The 20793-nt window shown below is 35.4% G+C and overlaps 3 protein-coding genes across 4 annotated transcripts; 1 reads left to right on the forward strand and 2 right to left on the reverse strand.

Moving 5' to 3' along the window:
* The first annotated feature begins 1529 nt into the window (after positions 1-1529).
* Positions 1530-8323, forward strand: LOC113725274 (U-box domain-containing protein 62). Of its 2 annotated transcripts, none has more exons than XM_072073723.1 (8): positions 1530-2749; positions 2852-3125; positions 3862-3943; positions 4537-4594; positions 6041-6129; positions 6264-6359; positions 6441-6511; positions 6905-7929. In XM_072073723.1, coding segments are annotated over exons 1-8 (1206 nt in total). In that variant the 5' UTR covers positions 1530-2214; the 3' UTR covers positions 6906-7929. The 2 variants fall into 2 exon arrangements, with proteins under 2 accessions (XP_071929824.1, XP_027104146.1); XM_027248345.2 differs by having other exon boundaries at positions 1533-2749; positions 7890-8323.
* A 289-nt stretch (positions 8324-8612) lies between these two features.
* On the reverse strand, positions 8613-13118 carry LOC113725275 (uncharacterized). Its single transcript, XM_027248346.2, has 7 exons — positions 12660-13118; positions 12434-12539; positions 10975-11970; positions 10654-10716; positions 10347-10567; positions 9954-10066; positions 8613-8913 (listed from the first exon to the last, which is right to left on the reverse strand). Exons 1-7 carry the CDS (start codon positions 12717-12719, stop codon positions 8802-8804), a joined length of 1671 nt encoding a protein of 556 aa, XP_027104147.1. The 5' UTR covers positions 12720-13118; the 3' UTR covers positions 8613-8801.
* Positions 13119-14887: 1769 nt separating this feature from the next.
* On the reverse strand, positions 14888-18030 carry LOC113725276 (tryptophan N-monooxygenase CYP79A68-like). The gene is made up of 2 exons (XM_027248347.2): positions 16810-18030; positions 14888-15760 (listed from the first exon to the last, which is right to left on the reverse strand). Exons 1-2 carry the CDS (start codon positions 17752-17754, stop codon positions 15125-15127), a joined length of 1581 nt encoding a protein of 526 aa, XP_027104148.1. The 5' UTR covers positions 17755-18030; the 3' UTR covers positions 14888-15124.
* Positions 18031-20793: the final 2763 nt, after the last annotated feature.

Below are 20793 nucleotides of genomic sequence, written 5' to 3' on the forward strand. Positions count from 1 at the left end.
ATATATTTGTATAAAAATATATCAATATATTATAAATGTATTATATTATACATAATACATAATATAAATATATTTATAAATGTATAAATGTATATTATTATAAATGTATAAATTATAAATGAATATTATATAAATGTAAAAATTATAAATTATAAATTTTATATTTTATATAAATATATATTTATGCATTTATAATACATTTATAAATATTTATAATTAAATATATTTATATATTTATATAAAAATATATAAATGTATTATATTATATCTAATACATAATATAAATATATTTAGAAATGTATAAGTGTATATTATTATAAATATATAAATTATAAATGAATATTATATAAATGTATAAATTAATATATCATAAATATATATTAATATTATGTATAAATGTATTAATATAATTAATATAAATATATAAATGTATTAATATTATGTATAAATGTAAAATTAATATAATGTATATTAATATAAATGTGTAAATGTATTATATTATATATAATACATAATATAAATGTAAATTATAAATATACATAAATATATATTATGTATAAATGTACATTTATATAAATGTATAATCTATATAATATATATTATATTATATTATATATAATTTTATAATATATATTTTTTGTATAAATATATTATAAATATATAAACATATACATTAAATAAATAAATTATGTATAATTTGAATATATAAATATATTATTTATAAATATTTAATATATATAATATACATTAATAGTAATTATAAATATTTGAATATTAATAAATATGGTGTTTATATAATATTTCAATTTGTAATATTTATTGTATATTTCATTATATAAATGTTTATATAATATATAAATATATAATATAAAATTTTGCAATTTGTATAATATACATAATATTGTATATATATAATATAATATACATAATATACATTTATACATTATTACATATTATGTATATTATATATTATACATAACTTTATTATACATTATTATACACAATAATGTACATAATAATGAAAGTACATTAATAATGTATATATTATAATATAATGTACATAATATATTATGTATAAATATTTATACATTTATGTATAGAATATTACATATTATGTATATTATATTATATTATGTATAATATTAATGTATGTAAATATTTATATAATATATAATATATAACATATATAACATATAAATATATAATTTTCAATTTGTATATTTCAATTTATATATTCAATTTACATATTTCAATTTATATATTTCAATTTATATTATATTAATATAAATTGAAATATACATATTAAATTTGTATATTTGGAGTTGTTTTTGATATAATGTTTGGATATGGGTATTTTTGGAATTATTTTTGAAATACACATTTACTGTAGCATTTGAAATGTGAAAAACAGTTTTTCAAAAATAGGTGCAAAAACAAGAAATCCAAACGAACCCGAAATTTTTCTACAACCCAAGTTCAATCCATATGCCTGTTAGTGAAAAGCGGAAAAGAAAGAAGCAAGTCACTGGTCCGCAGCAGCTAAGTTCAGGCTGTTCAGCCGTCACATAGCGTTGACTTTTGCTTGGTGTGCATTAGTAGTAGTAGTGGTGGTGGTCGTCGTCGTCGAAACAGTTGAACCAATTTCAACTGTCTGTAGCGTAGTGTGGAGGAGTACTTTGGTAGCTTGGTGGGGGATCTTTCCCACTACTGCTACTAACTTACAAACAAAACAAACGGAGACTCAACTCAATCTAGTAGTACTCTATTTATTGCTATGCTACTCGCAGCTGGATCTCCTCCTATGGCTATCCTACCTGAGAATCCCCCAAAAGCACCACCACCAAACCGGGTCGTGTCTGTATTATCCATTTCTTTTTAACTTTCACATCCGTCTTATGCACGTAGTAGTAGTAGTAATAGTACAAAATATCCCATCCACGTGGTGCTACTACTGCAAGGACTAGTAGCATCAGCATAAAACATCAACGAAAAGCAAAACGCCACCCCGCCTTCCTGTCCCTAAGTACGACATCGTACCAGCCGCCGCCGCCGCCTTTAGGCTTTGTCCTCCCCGGGAAGGCCAACTCTGCTACTACTGCATCTCCTCAATTTTCCATCAATCCAAATGAAGTAGACCCTCCCCCCCCCCGCCGGATTTTACTTCTGTGCCTTTTGTCAAATTCTTTAGGGTTTTTGGATTGTTTATCACCCTCCATGGCCTCTGAAGATATGGGCCTAGTCCAAGCCCAACAACGCCTTGATAATGGGCTTAGCCACCCCCACCCCCACCTCGTCTTCCCGGACAACTCCTTCTCCTGCGGCCCCCCGCCGCCTCAACCTCCACGCCGTGTCTCCGCCGCCGGCCTTAGCTCCAAAACTACTGCCACTCGGGAGCTCACTTCAGGCTTCATTGACCACCATCACTACTTCCACCAGCCTCCGTCCGCTGACTTCCGCCGAGCCACTTTCTCCTCCCCCTCCTCCGCCGCCGCCGCCGCCGCATCCCACCCGGACAATAGCCACAATTGGAACCTCGGCAGCCGTGCCTCCGCCACCACCAGCGGCGGCGACGGATCCGAAGACGATGACGACGACGACGACGAAGAAGAAGAAGATGACGATGACGACCATAATAATGATGACGATGACGAAAACGAAGTTGAAGGGATTGCTGCCAGTAATGAAAAGATCAACAAAAATAGCAGAGGAAAAATGGCAAGTCAGAAATTGAAGCAGCTGTCCTCATTTGGTAAGGTCTTTAACTATGAACTGCTAATCGCCATTAAGTTAGTTGTTTGAATTCTTTTCTTTTCTCTTTTTTCTTTGTGGAATTTATTCAGTTTCTTTTTAGGCTTGAAGGAGGGAAATGTTGTGGGGGTTGCGGGGCGGAGTGGAAATGAGATCAATAATAACTGCGAAATGAGGAATGCTGTGACAATAGCTGATGCTGATGGGGAGATGTACTACTCACAGTATCTGCAGGGGACGGCGGAGGTGGGACCACACGCCCGGCAGAAGGATGTTTTGGTGGTTGAGAATGGTTGTGGGTTTAGTGGAAGAAAGGAGGGTTCGTACTTGGCTGAATCCGGGGACTCGTTGAGGGAAATTCTTTCGGATCCTTTGACGTAAGTTTCTTCCACCTGTGTTTGTTGCCACCAGACGAGTATATTAGCTTCTGTGTTGTCAAAATCTGCACTTTTGATTTTCAGTTGCGGTAATCTTTGTTGCTTATGAATGGTCTGGAATAGATGACCTCAATGAAAGCAGATTTTCGACAAAGTTGTTTATTTGCAACAATCATGACTGTGTTCAGCAGTGGCAGAATGGATAAAACTGTGAATTGGAAAAAGTTGTTCATAGAAGCTAAAATACTCAAATCTTTCTTTAATTAGTCAATTATTATTCTGTAAATTGTATCAATAGGTTGCCAAGGTGGAAGCTTGAATTAGAGCTGGCAATGCTACCAAGCCTCTCTCATTTTTGCATCAATCTCTTTGCTTAGGTCCAGCAATCGAGGAACTTTTGTTTGAGATTGGTGTGCTACTGTCTTTGTTTGTGATTGTGACTGTTTGTGCATGATGAAGTTGATGGTGAGTTTATTTGTGGGTGTGGTGAGCGGCTGTGGCTGTGCTTGAGACAGAGACTGTTGAGTTGTTTATTGTTTTCTGTCCTTGCACTTTCCTGAAAGAAGGTATCATTGTAGACAAAGTACCAAATGTGCTTTTACTCCCAGATGTGCCTTATGTGGTCTGTTGCCCCTTCCCTCTCTTATAAGTACATTATTGAAGGATTATTTGCCTGGCAAATTTAATTGTTAAACTGCAAATGCACTTCAAGGATTTTTTTCTCCTCGCTTTACAGTGGAGCACTCATGGATGATGCAATGATACTGCCTTGTGGGCATTCATTTGGCAGTGGTGGGATACAGCACGTACTTAGAATGGTAAGTGTTCAAATGACTATCTTCTGTCATTTTGCTTATACCAAAAGGCTGTAGCTGGGGTTTGCTAGTATCCTTAGTTTCATCAGTTGTTATCTTATCTGGAAGATCTAAATTTCTTAAGGTTGTTATTGAACTTCATTGCTTTTTAGCATGTTAGTTGATCTTTGGTAGGAGCTGGGCACAATGATGCATTGCCATACTGATTGTTGTTTGCGTTTGTTTGTGGTTTTCCTCTTCCAAAAAACACCATGTGCAGTTAAGTAAAAGTATACATTTAGAATGTATATATGTTACCTGGATGTCAGAGTCCATTATATTTTGACCTGTATCAGGCATTGGAAGTTATTTGCTATCTTTTTTTTTTTTTGTGTTTAATGTGATGAGACAGATAATATGTTAATTTGCTCTGAAAATAGCAAGCTTTTCTTATTCATTCTGCTCTTTTTGTATTTATCCAATTTGTCGTGTTGGGGGAGAAGCTCCGCTGTCAAGCTTTCAAAGTTGAGATTCATTTGGCTAATCTTTTGACTATCTAGTGGAAATGGAGTTTCTTCGTACTGATCTAGCTTTCATCTTCTTTGATTCATTTCCAGAAATCTTGCTACACTTGTTCACAAGCAGTGTCGGAAGATTCTGTCTCCCCTAATCTATGTAAGTGAAGCTCCCCACTTTTTTCAAGAGAAATCAATTTCATTTTCAACTTAACTGGATTAAGATGCCTCCCCCCACTTTTTGTATCTCCCAAATCGCAACTGATCTTTATTGTGCTCTGCTGTGTAACTCAGTTAATGAAATCTTATTGTCTACATTTTTGGCATGGCAGAACCTTTTTCAATTCATGTTACTATTTTTGGTGCGGTCAACTTTTTAATTTTTTATGCTTGGTGTTATTAATTGTTCTTAGTTCCAAAAATAGCATTTTCTTCCTTGGTTTCTTTGGCATACAGGATTCAGGAAGATCATTAACGAGAGACACTGTAGAAAGTTCAATTTCAATAAAAAGTTATACCTGATGTCCTGATTAAAAAAAGGGTCTAAAAGCCATGAACTTGGTCGATTCTGCATAGTTGATGTCAAACTCTGTACGTAGTAACATTGCCGATACGACATCACATTTAACTAATGGGCTGATGCCATTGTACTTGAAGTTTGATATCTTTCTTTGATTGGAGTTATATCCCTAATTGGCTGGTGGATGAAATATTGCTGTTAATTAGATCCCAGTTTAAGTATATTCTGGGCAAAGCACGTTACATCATACTTTCCATTTTCTCAGAAATTGCATCATAGCTACTGTAGGTAGATTTTGGACTAATACTGGATAAGACCTGGTTCCCTTGGACAAGCAGAATGGAAAAGAAGGATTTGTGTACCCAAATTTTGATTGTATGCTCTAAAGTCTTTTACTGGGTGTGTTTAAGGTCGGTTTGGGTGGTCCAGTTACAAAGAAGAATCTGGTGAAGCTGAGTATTTATAGTTTACTGCCATGGTTTATAGGTAGTGATGGGTACACCTCAGACAACCCCTTTTAAGTTCTGAGTTGAGTTGACCATCACCCAGGTGCTTATTTTTTGTCGATTTTATAGGTGACAGCAACCTGTTTCTTTTTCCTTTTTCCCTTCATATAGTGGTCATATTTGTTATCCAGGGTCCTGACAGTTTGTGCGTGACACAAAATTAGATCCACTGATTTTTTTTCCCACTTTGTTTCTTTTAATTTGTAGCTGTGGTTGGACATTATACCATGCCAGGTGTCAAGTTTTAAATTGGTGATGTCATTGAGTTATGTGTAGGAAGTGCAATGAAATTGATGAAATTATATGATAACAGTTACAATAATAAAGCTGTTTGTTCAGTGCTTAATGGTAAACAATATGGCCTCCTTCTTGTTGATAGTACAAGCAAAGGGACAACATGATAGTCAATCTTTTGAAACAATATCCAGAAAGTTCTTGAAGATTCCTCTTACCTATATTCTATTTGAGTAAATAGAGAGAAAATTTAAGGATGAACGTTTAATAAGGTCAAGGAATAAATAATCTGTTTTTGTGAAGTTAAAACATTTTGTGACTTTGCCTTTGCTCTTTGTTCCTTTAGCTCTTCGCTTGGCTGTCCAGGCATTCCGTCGAGAAGAGGAGTTGCAGGTTCACCGTGCATCAAAAAGGAGGAGGGAACGGCATGAGCAGGTCCGTCCATGTACTTGATGTCGGCTAAAAGATTATGTAGAAGCATGATAGTCCTTGAAAGTGGCAAACTTATGCCTATGCTAGCAATGAAGGGTTTCAGTTGCATCTTCTCTAATTATTAATTTCTCTTGTAGGATAAGGGGACTTATGGTGATTCAGTTCAGACAGATCATCCAAGGGGTAGAGGAGTTCAATTTCCTTTTGCTGTGACTGACAGGGTTATTATAAAGGTTTTATTTTGTAATGTTAAGCTTTACTAGAACTTTGGTTAGTTTTTGATGATGTCACTGAGTAAGGAAAAATTGAACCAGGGTAACAAGAGGACGCCCCCACGTTTTGTTGGACGCGAGGCTATTGTTACCACACAATGTCTGAATGGATGGTAAATCTCTCTCTCTCTCTCCCTCCTTCTCCATATAACACTTTGGCATTCCCAATTTCAATTTACTGCTCCTTCCATGATGGAAATATTTAACCGAGACTGCTCTGTTACCTTTCTCTTACTTACCTTGTCACTATGTTCTTATTCTTTTTGATGTTCCATAAACTTATATCACAAACTTTTCACTGCAAAACATATCAAATGGAATTTCATGGGATTAATAAAATGAGATATCACTTGACTGGAAGATTTGGTGTTCATGTATATTTGCTTTTCCTAGCGATCCAGGTGATATCTGATACTGTCAATTTTTCATCTGAGAACAATGTAAGCCTTGATGACTTGTGATCTTGCCATTTAGTTATGACAATCATTTGTTGGGACCATCTTCAGAGACATAGCTTTCACTAGATACACAGCCTGAAGATTTAGGTGGTTATCGTGTTCAAGGATTTGCTAGCGGCTGGGATTTGTATGATTTTGATGTAACATGTCAGGAGTAGCTCTGTTCGTTTGTTTATTCAAGTTGGAATGCGCGATGCACAAGGTATCTGAGTTATCGTGGTTGTCCTGCAATAAAAAAATAGTAAGAGTGTCATTTATTTGAGGTAAGGCTAGTCAGGCTTTAAGTAAAATTCTCAATAATTACAATTCAGACTTGACACCTGATGTCATCCAAATTTGCCAAGATGCTGGTAGTCAAGTCCCCAAAATGAAGTTCTTAAATGATCAGAATTATTGGTCCCAACTTCAGGCTACATTAAATTAATCTTCCTTGAAAGATGTTGGTGTGGTTTTTGATAGGTTACTTGACTCTAGTTCCAAAACCTTTTAAAAGTAAAACCTAGGATAATTGCTATTTTAACTCCTGTAATAATTTTTGTGAAGGGTGTGCTCAGTTTTCCTACATCATCCATCTTAGTTTGAGTTAATTGAGTTCAAGCTGACTTCTTGACAAACTTCCTCAATTATTACTTGGTAACACCATAAGTGCAGATCGAGTGATGAAAGTCATTTTCTCTTGCATGTTTAGTCATTAGTTTTGTCTCAGGAATTACCAATGATAGAAAAGTTGGTTCCAGATTATCAAAAAGAAAAGTTGTTCCAGGGCGAGCCATAAGGCACTCGTAAACTTTTCTTTGAAGTGAATTGTGTGTAGATCTTGGGTTTTTGTCTACTGGGAGTTTTCCCTCATTCTTGCTCTCATCTTTTGGGCAAGTTCTTGGGGAAGTTGGTACTCTTTTTTCCTTGGATATGTGTATTTTCCTAATTCCCTCGATTTGCAGCACATTTTCAGTCTAAAAACTGGTATTATTTTCTTGCATTACTTTCACAATAATAATTAACTTTTTGCTATTGGAAATATCAAATGATACAGGTACGTAGTAAAGACGTTGGACAATGCTGAAAGTGTAAAACTGCAGTATCGCTCCCTTGCCAGAGTTCCAGATAATCCATCGCCAAAGCCTATAGCAACAAGTAAAATAACTCCCAACTGGTTGTAACCAGATTGCCGCATGTAGGTTGTTCCATACATACCAAGTTTCGTTATCTTCTAACGACAATACTGGTTGAACTTTCTTAGCTGTAGTCTCACTGTTGTACTCATCACACGCCATTTTCTTATAGTAGGTGTACAGTATAGGAGGGACGTAGTGAGCAAATACGTTAGAGATTTGAACAACGCCATAATTCTTTGGCTGAAATACATCTTAGCATCATAAGTTGTACTTGATTGATGCTTGTATAGGAAAAGGATAGGTTAACATTATTGATCATGGAATACCGAAGAGCCCTCGAGTTGTTGGTGTATTCACAAGTTCACATTCGGTACTATAATTATAAGTAACGTTTGAACTAAAGCCCAATGTACTTCGGAGATATTCACATTTGGACACGGACAATACTACATAAAGGATAGTTCTCTACGCTTTAGCGAAGACAAAATGATAAAAAAAAAAAAAAGGACAAAACGGAGCCCTCTACTTGTATATTGGGATGACAGAGAGTATTCTAGAGTTCAAAAGTCATTGTACTTTGTCCCGAATAAGTGAAGCGGTTAAAGGAAACTGAACAAGGAGGACACAAGCATAAAATAAAATTGGCAGGAAACTGAGGAATAAAATTGAAATATAAACTCCTGCAATACAAGATGAAGGGTTTCTAAGTTTCCTATTATCAGACCTCTGTGTATGCTATAGGCTAGCAACTGGACTAAAAACATGGGAAGGAATACAAGTATAATTAGGAACTCAATGCTAAAAGGGTCAAATGTATATATAGAGAGTGATCAGCAGCAAGGTAAGTTCTCCATGGACAACAAGAAATTGCACGTTGAATAAATGGAAGCAGCAGCAGCTCTGACAGCTAAATCCCTCTCTGAGTTATCAGCTTTATGCAGTCTGCAAAAGAAATATATATTTATACACAAATGAACTGCAAGCCTAAGAGCAATTATAATATATAATATAGAATGAACAATTAAGAGCAACAAGAAGTTTACAATGAACTGCAAGCTTTGCAACCCAAAATTTAATATCTAGGTAAGACTTAGATTTTGACGTACTATTAGCCTGTTAAGACAGCCTGCATTCAACGGGCTTATGGAACTGCATCTAATATGCAATTTTGCCGATGGAAAGCAAGATTACAACTTGGAATTTTCTAGTATACTTTAATTAAATTATTAAATAGGTATTTTTGGTCTCAGTACTAGCAAGTGAGACCGCAGCAGCAGACTCAATGTGATCATATCAAGAATAAAAGTCGAATTGGACAAAAAGGACTTAAACTGGAGATTCAAATTGAATAGATGGAAGTAGTTGACGCGTTTCTAATCCTGAACCATATAGATAGTGTTCCACCAAAGCGCAGCTGGGCATTTAAGTGATGCAAAACTTCGGACTTCCCAACTGCTATATTCAGGTTATCAGTGAATGATAGGAACTGAAGTGGTGATTAAATTAAGTTTTAAGCACAATTCACATTGGCTCCTCTTTGGCTTTACGATGTCATGCATAGAAACGAGTGACTGTAACTCCTTCAAAAGAATTGTAAGAAACTGCTATTAGGGAACTTGTAGTTAGTACTTGCCCAGTTGGAAAATGAATGTCCTACTTTCTATAAACCAAATTTCTAGTCATAATCACTCCAGACGTTCTATTAGAAAGCTATTGGCTCTACCTGTTGCCCTTCTCCATCACAAAATTTCACTATTTTAAGTGATGTACCTACATATCTTCTTATTACTATATTTTCAATGTCTTCTCAATTAGTTTGCCAAATCAAATATTACATGCATTTTAAGACAATGGAGCAACCTAATGCTGTTATTTGCTCCAAAATGAACCGAAATAAGATGCAACACAAAAAAATTAGACAGTAAGCAATGCAAACAATGTCATAATAAACAAAAGTAGAATCTAGCAACATGAATATTCACCTGCAATCGTTTTCAAAAGTGCTTGAATGCTGCAGACTATATGCTGTACTATATTTGAAAAGACCCGTGTCACAATGCAACTGCATTTCTGTTACTTGGTTTAACCAACTTTCCTGAAACAATAAGCGCGTTAGATCAATCTGGTTTCAATCCTAACATACAATCATGAAAAGCTCTATGTAGCATGCATATTATTCCCTCTGGGAAAATGTCCAATCATATTCTCTAGCAAAATAAAGGCATGAAAAGATAAGTTCATAACAAGCCAACTCACTGTAACTGTAAGCGGTGAGCATGGATGTCATGTTGTATTATCACTCCAACGCGACAAATATACTTATGATTTTGGAAAATTTTTCTTATAAAGGAAACAAGCATTTGAAGCCAACCTACCAATTGTTTCTCTTCTTCAGACAATGTTCTATCCATCTGATCAAACAGTACATTCCATTTAGCACGATGTGCATCAGCAGCTGAATTGTGAGAATGACCAGCATCAGCAGTTTTTGAGTTGTAAGGAGCATTCTCTTGGACAGACAGGAATTCTTTTGATAATAGGAAAGGCAACTCAGTATGAATAACAGCCCGCACCCTCTTCTTACTACGTCGTAATGCTGCATGGATGAAGATAGGACATTAGAGGTGAATTTACTCCCAATATTGTGTTATTGCAGTGATATTTCAAGGAGTAAAGGTCCACCTGCAAGACGACCCTTGATGTCTTGATGAAGAAGTTCCAACCAATGGGAAGCAACACTAGCAGCTGGAGATCAAAGAAATACCATGTTAAAATATTAATATACTCTTTCTTCTAGATGAAAATCGTAAATTGACATCATTCAGTTTGATATTTGGGCCTTGTGACCTCACAGAAAATTCAACATGTAGCAAATTCTTAACAGAAAATTCTTAAGTGATACTCTTTCTTCTAGATGAAAAGGGTGCTTTTCATACTATTTTGGAGAACTGCATGAATGGCAGAGAGCATTTATTGAAAAAAATTCATAAAAAAAGTACCAACCTTGAACAGAGAGTGAAGTAACACTAGTTAGGTTTGCTGATTCCTCATTGGACAAGGAACTATTATTTTCTGATGTAATAGCTCCAGCAGAAGACAGCTTAAGTGCAAGTATTTCATCCTCATTTTCTATATTTGGGTGTTTGAAAGATGAAGTACTTCCCATTGCTCTTGTGTCAACCATGCGGGATTCATGATCAACACCTGTCAGCACCGAGTACAACGAAGCTGAGTTATTAAAGGATGCCGGATATCCACTCATCTGCCTTCTCTCCAGCAAACTATTCATTGAACCATCTTCATGAGAGAGTGAATGTCCCTTAGTTTCTGCTCGATTTATGACTTTCAAGTCCTTCACTTCACTAAAGTCTTTTGTTCCCCTTTTTGTTTGGTCTTTCTGTCTACTGCCTGAGTGAGAATTCTCATTTCTTTCCGACTTCAGAAGAGCCTCAATTATAGAATGAACCTGCTTTTTGTTTCTCACATGATTTATGATCCCAGGATTCAGTTCATTAAGTAACCCACTAGGAGCAGCCATCTTAGCAAACCTGTCCACTTGTTCTTTTTTAGCAAGCTCCATCTTTCTCTTGATCCCATCGTTCTTGTGTTTTCTTCCACGTGGCTTTGGCATCGGCACTCCACCATGAGCAGACGATAGGAATCCATTTTGTTTCATCTCTTTCCAAACCTTCATTGGATCTTTCTCCTCCAAAGGGCCAACAGAACTACCACAATCAGAATCATCTATAGATTTTGAATGTCCATAGATTCCACAAGGATGAATTGGCTCCTTGTTCATGGTGAAGGTAAAGATGTCTCCTTCATTGAGATCTAAGCCAAAACCTCTTGAATTTAACAAACTCACATTACATTCCTCATTGTTGGGAGCCATAGCATCATCAGCAAGCACATTGTTGGGGGCACCAAAGTTAGCATTGAGGTCTATTTCTCTGGTTGCATTGTCAACTGCGAGATGTACCGCGTCCTTTGTTGTCCTTTCTGCACCAGCAACACAGCGTTCCGTGACCTTCAGTTTCTTAATTTGGGGGAGTTTTTTTATGCAATTATCAAGTGCAGACATAATAATTCATTATTTCGATTTCCAAAAACTTACATACCACTCTGCCACATTTCCACCCTACCAATCCTGTTAAGTTACCTAAATTCAGCACTGAGAAGATACCTGACAGTACAAAACTCTAAACTGGTGAAATTTCTTTTGTTATCTCCCCGGTAGGAACTTAGGAACGATGACAAGAGGCGTAATTGCCGAAGTCGAGCAAAAACAAACATTTGAGTCAACCTAAGTTCCTTTAACAAGTAGATTCCCACCAACCCCAAAAAACAAATCCTAATGTTTGATATGTCAAATTTAAACTTGTTTATCTAATCAAGCTGACATATGAAATTCAATGGGGAAAAAAAAAAAAGAAGGATGCCATCAAGTAAAGAACAGAGATACCTTCAGAACGAAACACTGATTCAAGATCCCTTGTTTTGACTCTTTTTTGTTCAAATTCGGATCTTTCTTCCACTTCCGGGCGAGCCCTCTTCTCTCCCACCAAAACCTGAAAAATTTACAGCCCAAAAACGTTTCTTTAATTTTTTTTTTTTTTTTAAAGAATGAAAGAAAGAAGACACAAGAGGTCAAAAACCCAAAAAAATTGTAGAAGTGTAATGTCACGAACCTTTAATTCAGATCTAGGGACTCCCAAGGATTTATCAAAAGCCCCACTTTCGTCCTCCATTAATGAAGTCGCAAAAAAAATTCAAGATTTTCAGCTCTGACCCCGGACCAAACCCCAAAAGCCCAAATCAAAACCCAAGACAAAAAATCTTGATGAGGGTCGAAAACAAACATGAAAAAGAATTGACTCTGTAGAATCGGTTCCTTCTGAATTAGGATTCTATTGCAGTAAGTAACTGAGGAACGAAGAAATCAATCAGTGAGTACATTACATTGGGGATAAAGAAGAGAGCGAAGAAGAATAATATTTTTTTGGGGGGGGGGGGGGGGGGAGAAGAGAGGGGAGACGGGTCGAGAGTTTTTGGATTTGAAATTGAAGAAGAGGCGCGCTGACACACAGGCAAAGCGTTTATTTCGGTTGGGAGAAAAGATGGAATCTTTGCATCTGCAACCTTTTGTTTTGTTTTAATGTACCATATGTTTGCTGACACTATACATAGGACTTGGGAGTAAGAAAGAGTACTAGAAAGTGTCAGCTAAGCAACGTTTTGGGTCATAAGTAACTCATGAGAGACGACGGCCTAATGGGCTGCTGCCACGGCTTTTGGTTTATTATTTTTTAGTGTAGCCACGGTGCATTTCCTTCTTCAAATTCAAATATTGGAGCCACTGCCACATAGGGTTCAGCGGACGCAAAAGACATTGCCGCCTTTTCCTGACTCATGGGGCCATTCATGTCAACTTCCGGATTTGTACCGTTACTTGAAACATATCTCTCGCTTTTGGATGGTACATTGGTAGGTTTGGATAACCCATCTCTATTTGTTAGTAATTTTTAATTATTTGCATTTTTTTTTAACAAAAAATTATCTCAAATAATATACTGTATAGTACTATCCAAACACACACTTACTATTAATTTTAAATTTTCCTACCTTTCCTTCCCTCGTTCTTATCTTTCTTTCCTACTGTGAAGAACCTTTTCCTAACGAAACTCCTCTATCGCTATTTTAATATTAATAGCATTAAACGCCCTTAACGTTTTAGAGTGATTTGCATTTTGCCTCTTAACTTTTTGTGTTTTGAAGCATTTTGTCCTTTCTTTCGGTCAAAGTGATAATTGATTGTATAATAATATGATTGATTATTAAAAGGGCTGATTAGAGTATATGCTCTGAGATATATCATATTATCTTTAATTTATCTCCTAATCTTTCTTTTATGTCACTTCATTCCGATGAGAAAAAAATCATATGCCTTTAGTATTTTGATTTTTTTATAGTTCTCTTTTTTTTTTTTCCCTTTCCTCTCTTGTTTTCTCGTCTCCTATTTTCTTCACTCAAGTCCCAAAGCTCTAACTACATTGCATCATAAATATCCCCTTATTGTAATTATCCAGAAAAAAAAAAGGAAGAATTGAATTTTCAGGAAGAGTATTTATAAACAAAAATAATAATAATAATCAAGAACTAATAGCACAAACTTTGACAATCCTGCTGCACTATACGCTGGTGACCCCGGCCCCGGGTATCGGCAACCTATCAAACCCAACTTTTGTCTACGCGTGCCTGTGTATTCTTTTTTTCTTGGTCAATGATAGCAAAGTGAAATGAAGATGGGTTTGATGGTTATAGAGTGGGCTAGGGAGAAGGAATAAGGAAGAAAATGGAAGATTGGATGGAAAAAAAAAAAACACACATATAAGGTCTACTCTATAGTCGTCAATTTATTGAGTTGAGATTTGAGAATTGAAATTATTGAGAATATCCCATTTGGTGTGTTTTTTTAAACAAGTTGGCAACCGGTAAGATATTGGGGTTGTGGAAGAAGGAACGAGAAAAGAAACAACAAGGAGAAAAGGAAGATAATGAAGGGGAAAAGAAAAAGGGCAGTGAGAAGAAAATGAAAAAACAGAGGCTAGGTTAGAATAATGGAGGGGTAATTTGGTTTGTACTTTGAAAGGGGGTAAAGTGGCACAAACCAAAGATTAAGGATTAAAGTATGAATTAAAGTACACTTTAGGGGGAATATGGCATTGCAAGCTTTTACCATACACAAAATAAAGATATTCGATTTGTTTTCTGTCATAGGAAGCAAATGGCAAATAAATACAAATGTGTAGAGGCAGATATTTGTTCAATTCACGTCTTTCTTTTTGTGCAAATATTACACTGATATTCCTGTTTTTAATATGGCAAATACCCAGTGAATTTTAGACTTTGATCGGTCTAAAACAACTGAACTTTATTCAATAACAATAACAACAGAAATTACAGAAACTCAAAGGGACGCGTTTAGACTTTAGAGCTAGCTATTAATTATTGCAACACAAAACAAATCCAGAAACCCGACTGTCCACCCCTGGATTGAGACAAAGTAGCAAGCAGAAGCCAATTCACTGACCAGATTAAGATTTTAATCACCAAGAAGTTCCTTAACTTAAGTTTTCCGCTCAAGTTTCAGAATTTATGAGGTAATTGGATATGTTGTGGCAGGCAAACGTGGGCTGGCATGTGCATGCAGCGGTTTGGCCATTTCGAATTCATTGGGTGCTTCAGTGAGATCGATCTTTCCTTCATTTTCCGGCACACTCCAAGCAAATCCTTGCAAAATCCTTCCCAATGCTATCACGCTTAACGCAGTTCCCAGTGCAATCCCTGGACAAGCTCGTTTACCTGAACTGAAGGTAACCAACCTTAGCTCTGGCTCCATCAGCTCTATTTTACTTGATTGGTCGTCATTGAAGTAACGTTCGGGCTTAAACTCCAGGGGCTCCTGCCACACTTTAGGATTCCGACCAAGTCCTCGGCGACCCAACAGGATGTGGCTGCCTTTAGGAATGAAGTAACCACCAACGACTATGTTTGACATGGAAACGTGAGGCAAGTTAAAGGGTGTAATGGGGTGGAGTCTCAAAGACTCTTTTACGCATGCCTTGACGTAGTTTAATTGCGGAATATCGGATTCTTGAACCAGTCTTCCTTTTCCCACCACCCTGTCAATCTCATCTACGGCCTTCTGTTGAATCTCCGGTTTGTTGATCATTTGTGCCACAGCCCATTCTAGCGAAGTCGTCGGACTATCCACCCCGAAGAACAGCTCCTGCAATGTCACCTCAAGCAAAACATAAGCAAAAAATTTGTTGACATATTTTTCCCCCCCTTGGGTGGCCTGGGGGAGTGGTGGTTGGGATTTACATCAAAATTGTTGGTGCTCTGTCATTGTTCCACTACAGTCCCATTCAGTAATCAATCAAAAAAAATTACTGCAGGCAAAGCAAGCGAAAATGAGTTGATTGTGGATATTTTGTCATGGAGTGATGTGATGTCCACTTGAGCAATCAAAACTCGCATCATATGACGACGTCCCTTAGCCATTTTAGGTATTCCGACAAGATAGGTGGATGAGTTTGTACTACTCCATTTCCTTTTCTGGTGCGCCATTTCCCAATGGCTCGTATTCTTTGTCCTGCCACTAACTGATTCCAAACTTGTCAGACGATTTGTCAATCATTTCCTTCTGAGCCAACGTGTTTCGTTCGATCGGTATTGTATAAATTTTTCTTACACTAAAAGTGTACAAAAGATCAATCCCTAATAAAAGTTTAATTCATTACATGGGTATATTATTTATATAGCGATGAAGATCTGCTATGCATAGTTTTATACCACGATCGTGCATACACTATATCGATACATTTATAAATCTCAATCATGTTATTGTATTTATTTCTTATTTGCCTATAAAGAGTATCTTAGGTATATATACAATTTTTAGGGTAAAGTTTTTCTGTTTTAGAATTTTAGTTCCATGTAGTAGTTGGATGGAATAACTATAAAGGGGACTATAGGTGCCTCCGGGGTAATTGACTAATTCAATTTAATTTACACTAGAGCGGATCTTCCTCTAAACTTAAACAGGCGAAAAGTTTGTTTGATTTACCATATTAGATTAGAACAGTGCATAATATTAGATCCGTAATTTTTTTTTTATTTTTACTTTATTCGCATTTCCAATTTTAATTTATCTTCCTCCCTATCAATACCAACTCCTTAATCCACGTGATACGAATAGTTAGCCAAATTAAATTCTTAGAAACCGCAAATATATATATATATATATATATAGATTTCGAAAGAAGTTGTACTCACAATGCATTGTGCTTTGATCTCTTCTTCTGATAATAATGGCTGCCCTGTTGCATCCTTAAGCGATATCATAACATCTAGTAAATCTTGTGGCCCTTGTTTCTCTCCATTGATTCTGCGTTTCGTAATCCTTTCCTCTATGATTGGGTCATGGTACTTGTTCATAACTCCTAAAGCCTCCTTCACAATTTTCTCGTGATTGTCTATATCCAGCACCCTCAACCAAGGCAAATAATCGGATACACAGAATGCATAGAGGTGCCGAAGAATTGTGAAGATTGCTTTGACATGCTCTTTTTCTTCGTCACCTGGACCTCCATCTTTCCCACCTTCCCCGAAGTATCTTGTGTTGAAAACAACCTTCCTAACAACATTTATAGCATAATGACGGAGGGCTGTTCTGACATCAACGACAGCGCCATCTCTGCCAGAACTCTTGCACTGATTAAGAATGAAAGACACGTAGTTATCTGCTTCTTGGTTCCTTTTCTCGATTAACCACCTATGTCTCGCGGGGGTCATCAACTCACTTGTGTACATTTTTCTCATTTTCTTCCACTGAGGACCCCATGGAGAAACAGCCATGCTCAGGAAGCCACGGCTGGAGAGTTCAGTAGCCATGGTGAATGGTCTGGAGGCCAGTTTGTCATCATGATTGTGCAAGAATTCCCGAGCTACTTGGGGTGAATTCACCACGATGACATGGACGCTGCCTAAACGGAAGCATGCAACGTCGGTATTGAGTTTTTTCATTATGCCATCGATCCAATAAAACGGTGGCTTGTTCTTGTAGAGCTCAGGGATGTTCCCTACGATAGGCCATGGTGATGGGCCAGGGGGAAGTTTTGGACCAAGCCTGCTTTTCTTGAAGGAATTATGTCCCCATTTGATGATGATAAAGAGGAGGATAAAAGCAAGGATTAGGGGAGGCTCGACTGGCATTGCCATATCGGTAAAGGTTGCTAGAATTACACCAGTGCTAAGCTAAGTTTTTGAAGTTCAGTGGAAGTGCCAGTGCATGCTCCTTATATACAGGGTTTTGCCCCAGCTTCAATTATTGGATCTGGCGAAGGTGACATCAGGTAAAACTAGATACAGAAGAGAATAATCCTGTGCTAACAGTGGGGTGCACTAGGCATGGAAAAATGTTGCGTATTGTATAAGAGTTTAAACATCCTTGTTACTACCATGTAATTTTATAATAGGATTTTAATAACATCACACACGTTACAACTTTATTCTTTTTTCAAAGAAAAAAGGTTCTTTTTTTAGTAAGGGAATGATAGAATTTAAGAAACAGATGATACAGACTAAACTCTTCTCTATTACATTGGAGAGAATTTCTATCCATTACGTAGGAGTGTGCAAAATCAAAAAATTTCGATTTATCGATTGAATTCGAATTGAATTCAGAATTTTTAAAATCAATAATTCGAAATTCGAAACTGAAATAGGGTTTTCTGATTTCGAATTATGCAAATTTGGTTTGAATTCGGTAATGGGATTTTACAAATCGAAAATCCCGATTTCGAATTCACAATTCGAAATTGAAATTGAAATCGAAATCAAAATCGGAATTCCTATTTCAATTTCAATTTCGTTTTTCATATATATATATATATATATATATATATATATATAATTTTATATATCTATGTAATATAACATTTATATTATAATAATAATTTTTATATTCTTTAATTTGGTGATTCGAAATTCCTATTTTGATTTCAAATTCATTTTTCATGTATATATATATGTATAATAATTTTTTAATAGATATGTAATATAACATTTGTATAATAATAATAATTTTTATATTCTTGAATTTGGTGAAATCGGAATTTACCGAATTCCGAATTGAATTTGGAACGAATTTGAATTTGAAGTTGGTGGATTCGAAATCAAATTAGGTCGGAAATTATGATACCAAAATTGCAAAAAAAAAAATTGATTTCAAAGTTCCGATTTCGATTCCAATTCACACCCTACCATTACACTATATCAAAATTAATTTAGGAATTGTTTTCAAAAATAAAATTGACTAAGTTTTGCAGTCTAATTAATCATCACAATTTTTTTACAATTTTGATCTACTTTTCACCATTCAAATACTAGGTATAAATTGAATGCCAAAATATTTATAAAACAATTTCATTTTTTTTAGTATGTTGATCTAGAGATCAAAAGAAAAGTAGCGAGATAATCAGATGATTTTATAATATTATAGCAATTATATATATACGCATACACACATACATACATAAATATACATATACATACATAAACTTTGTATGTATTGCTTTGGATAAGTACTCGAAAAAGTATCTAAACTTTAGGAATGAAAATATCTAAAATTTAGGGTGAAGTAATAGGATAACAATACACTTAGAATTTTAGTGGCTAAGAGTGGTTTCTCGTTGTCCTTTAAAATAATTATAATTGGCAGCATAGAATCTGAATTTGGAGTATTGATTATGACTTTGCATAAGTTGTTAAATTACAAGGGTTTTTTTTTTTCTTTTGGTATTTTGTGTTCTTACGGCAAAGGACACGATATACCCTTATTTTTAAATATCATTATCCACTCCTAAATTGAGAAAAATTTTGTGAAGTGATTTAAACTTTTGCATAGCGGATTCACCTTTTATAGAGAGAACACAAATTAGAATAACGAGTTCATGAAAAGATGGTGAAAAGACATTGCACAGGGCACGGGGGAACCAACGGACGTTGGTGCAAATGGAAGGGACTTGTATTTCTTAACCATGAGATCTCGGGTTCGAAATTTATGGGAATGAAAAAAACAATGTTGGGAGAGTTTCCCCCTATAAGGGGCTTGAGCTCGACCCGGCTCGAACGGATGCGGATCCTTGTGGATTATACCTAAAAAAACGGGGACAAGATTCTACAAGAGTTTGTATCATAAATACCAATCTAAAAGTTTTATAATAAATCTTATATACAATGACTATGTATACATAGTCGCGGTTAGATGCATTACATATGAACAAATTTTTGAATTCAAATTTAAATTCAGATGAGTTGTCATATATCTAATGTTGATAGTGTATATACTATTAATATATGAATGATTAATCTAAAATTTTAATGTCTCTGAAGTAAACATTGGAGACGTGCACGAAATTGGATTTGAAAAGAGATACATGAAAGACATTTTTTTCTCATTTTGCCACAGACAAGTTTCGATTTGTGGCTGACAATCATTTTAGTGGTTGGATCATATTGAGGTAAAACCTCAATAGATCATTCATAAGTCGATATGTCTAAAACGAGAAAATCCAAAGTCTACGTAATAAAACGTTTTATTGATGTGGCATGTTTGAATTGATAATTGAACTCAACAATGACGAAGTCAGGGGGAGCTGACGGGCCATGGTCCTCCTAAATTTTGAAAATTTTAATTTATAGTGTGTAAATGTATATGTAAAATAAAGTTGGCCTTCTTAATTTTTTACAAATTTAGTTTATAGCATGAGAGTTTTTATATACACACACATACACACGGATTAGCCATCTTTGAATTAATTTTTTTTCAAAAAAATTTATTTATTTTTACATACATTTATAATTAAAGTTAATATTTGATGTTTTTAGATGTTATATTTTTAAATATATGAAAATTATTTTGAACATAACGTATTAAAATAATTTCGTTAGTAAAAATTTTAACCCCCAGAGAAAAAATTCTGGCTCTGTCACTGGAACTCAAGCCTTCCGCTGACATGCATTTTTACTGGTTGGATCATATTAACCTCACTAGAATATCTACAACTGCATACATCTAAAATGAGAAAGTCCTGCATAACAAAATCACGAGTAGAAAGTAAACGGGGCAAACGAATCTTCATTCCAATAATGTATACTTAATCCTTAATATCAAATGAATCAGGGCTGATTTTTAAGCTTTTTATGCATCTAAGAGTAGTTCAACCTCATTATCAAAAAAAAAAAAAAAAAAAAAAG

The sequence above is a fragment of the Coffea arabica genome, chromosome 2c (assembly GCF_036785885.1).
Source record: "Coffea arabica cultivar ET-39 chromosome 2c, Coffea Arabica ET-39 HiFi, whole genome shotgun sequence".
In the NCBI taxonomy this organism is placed as follows: Eukaryota; Viridiplantae; Streptophyta; class Magnoliopsida; order Gentianales; family Rubiaceae; genus Coffea; species Coffea arabica.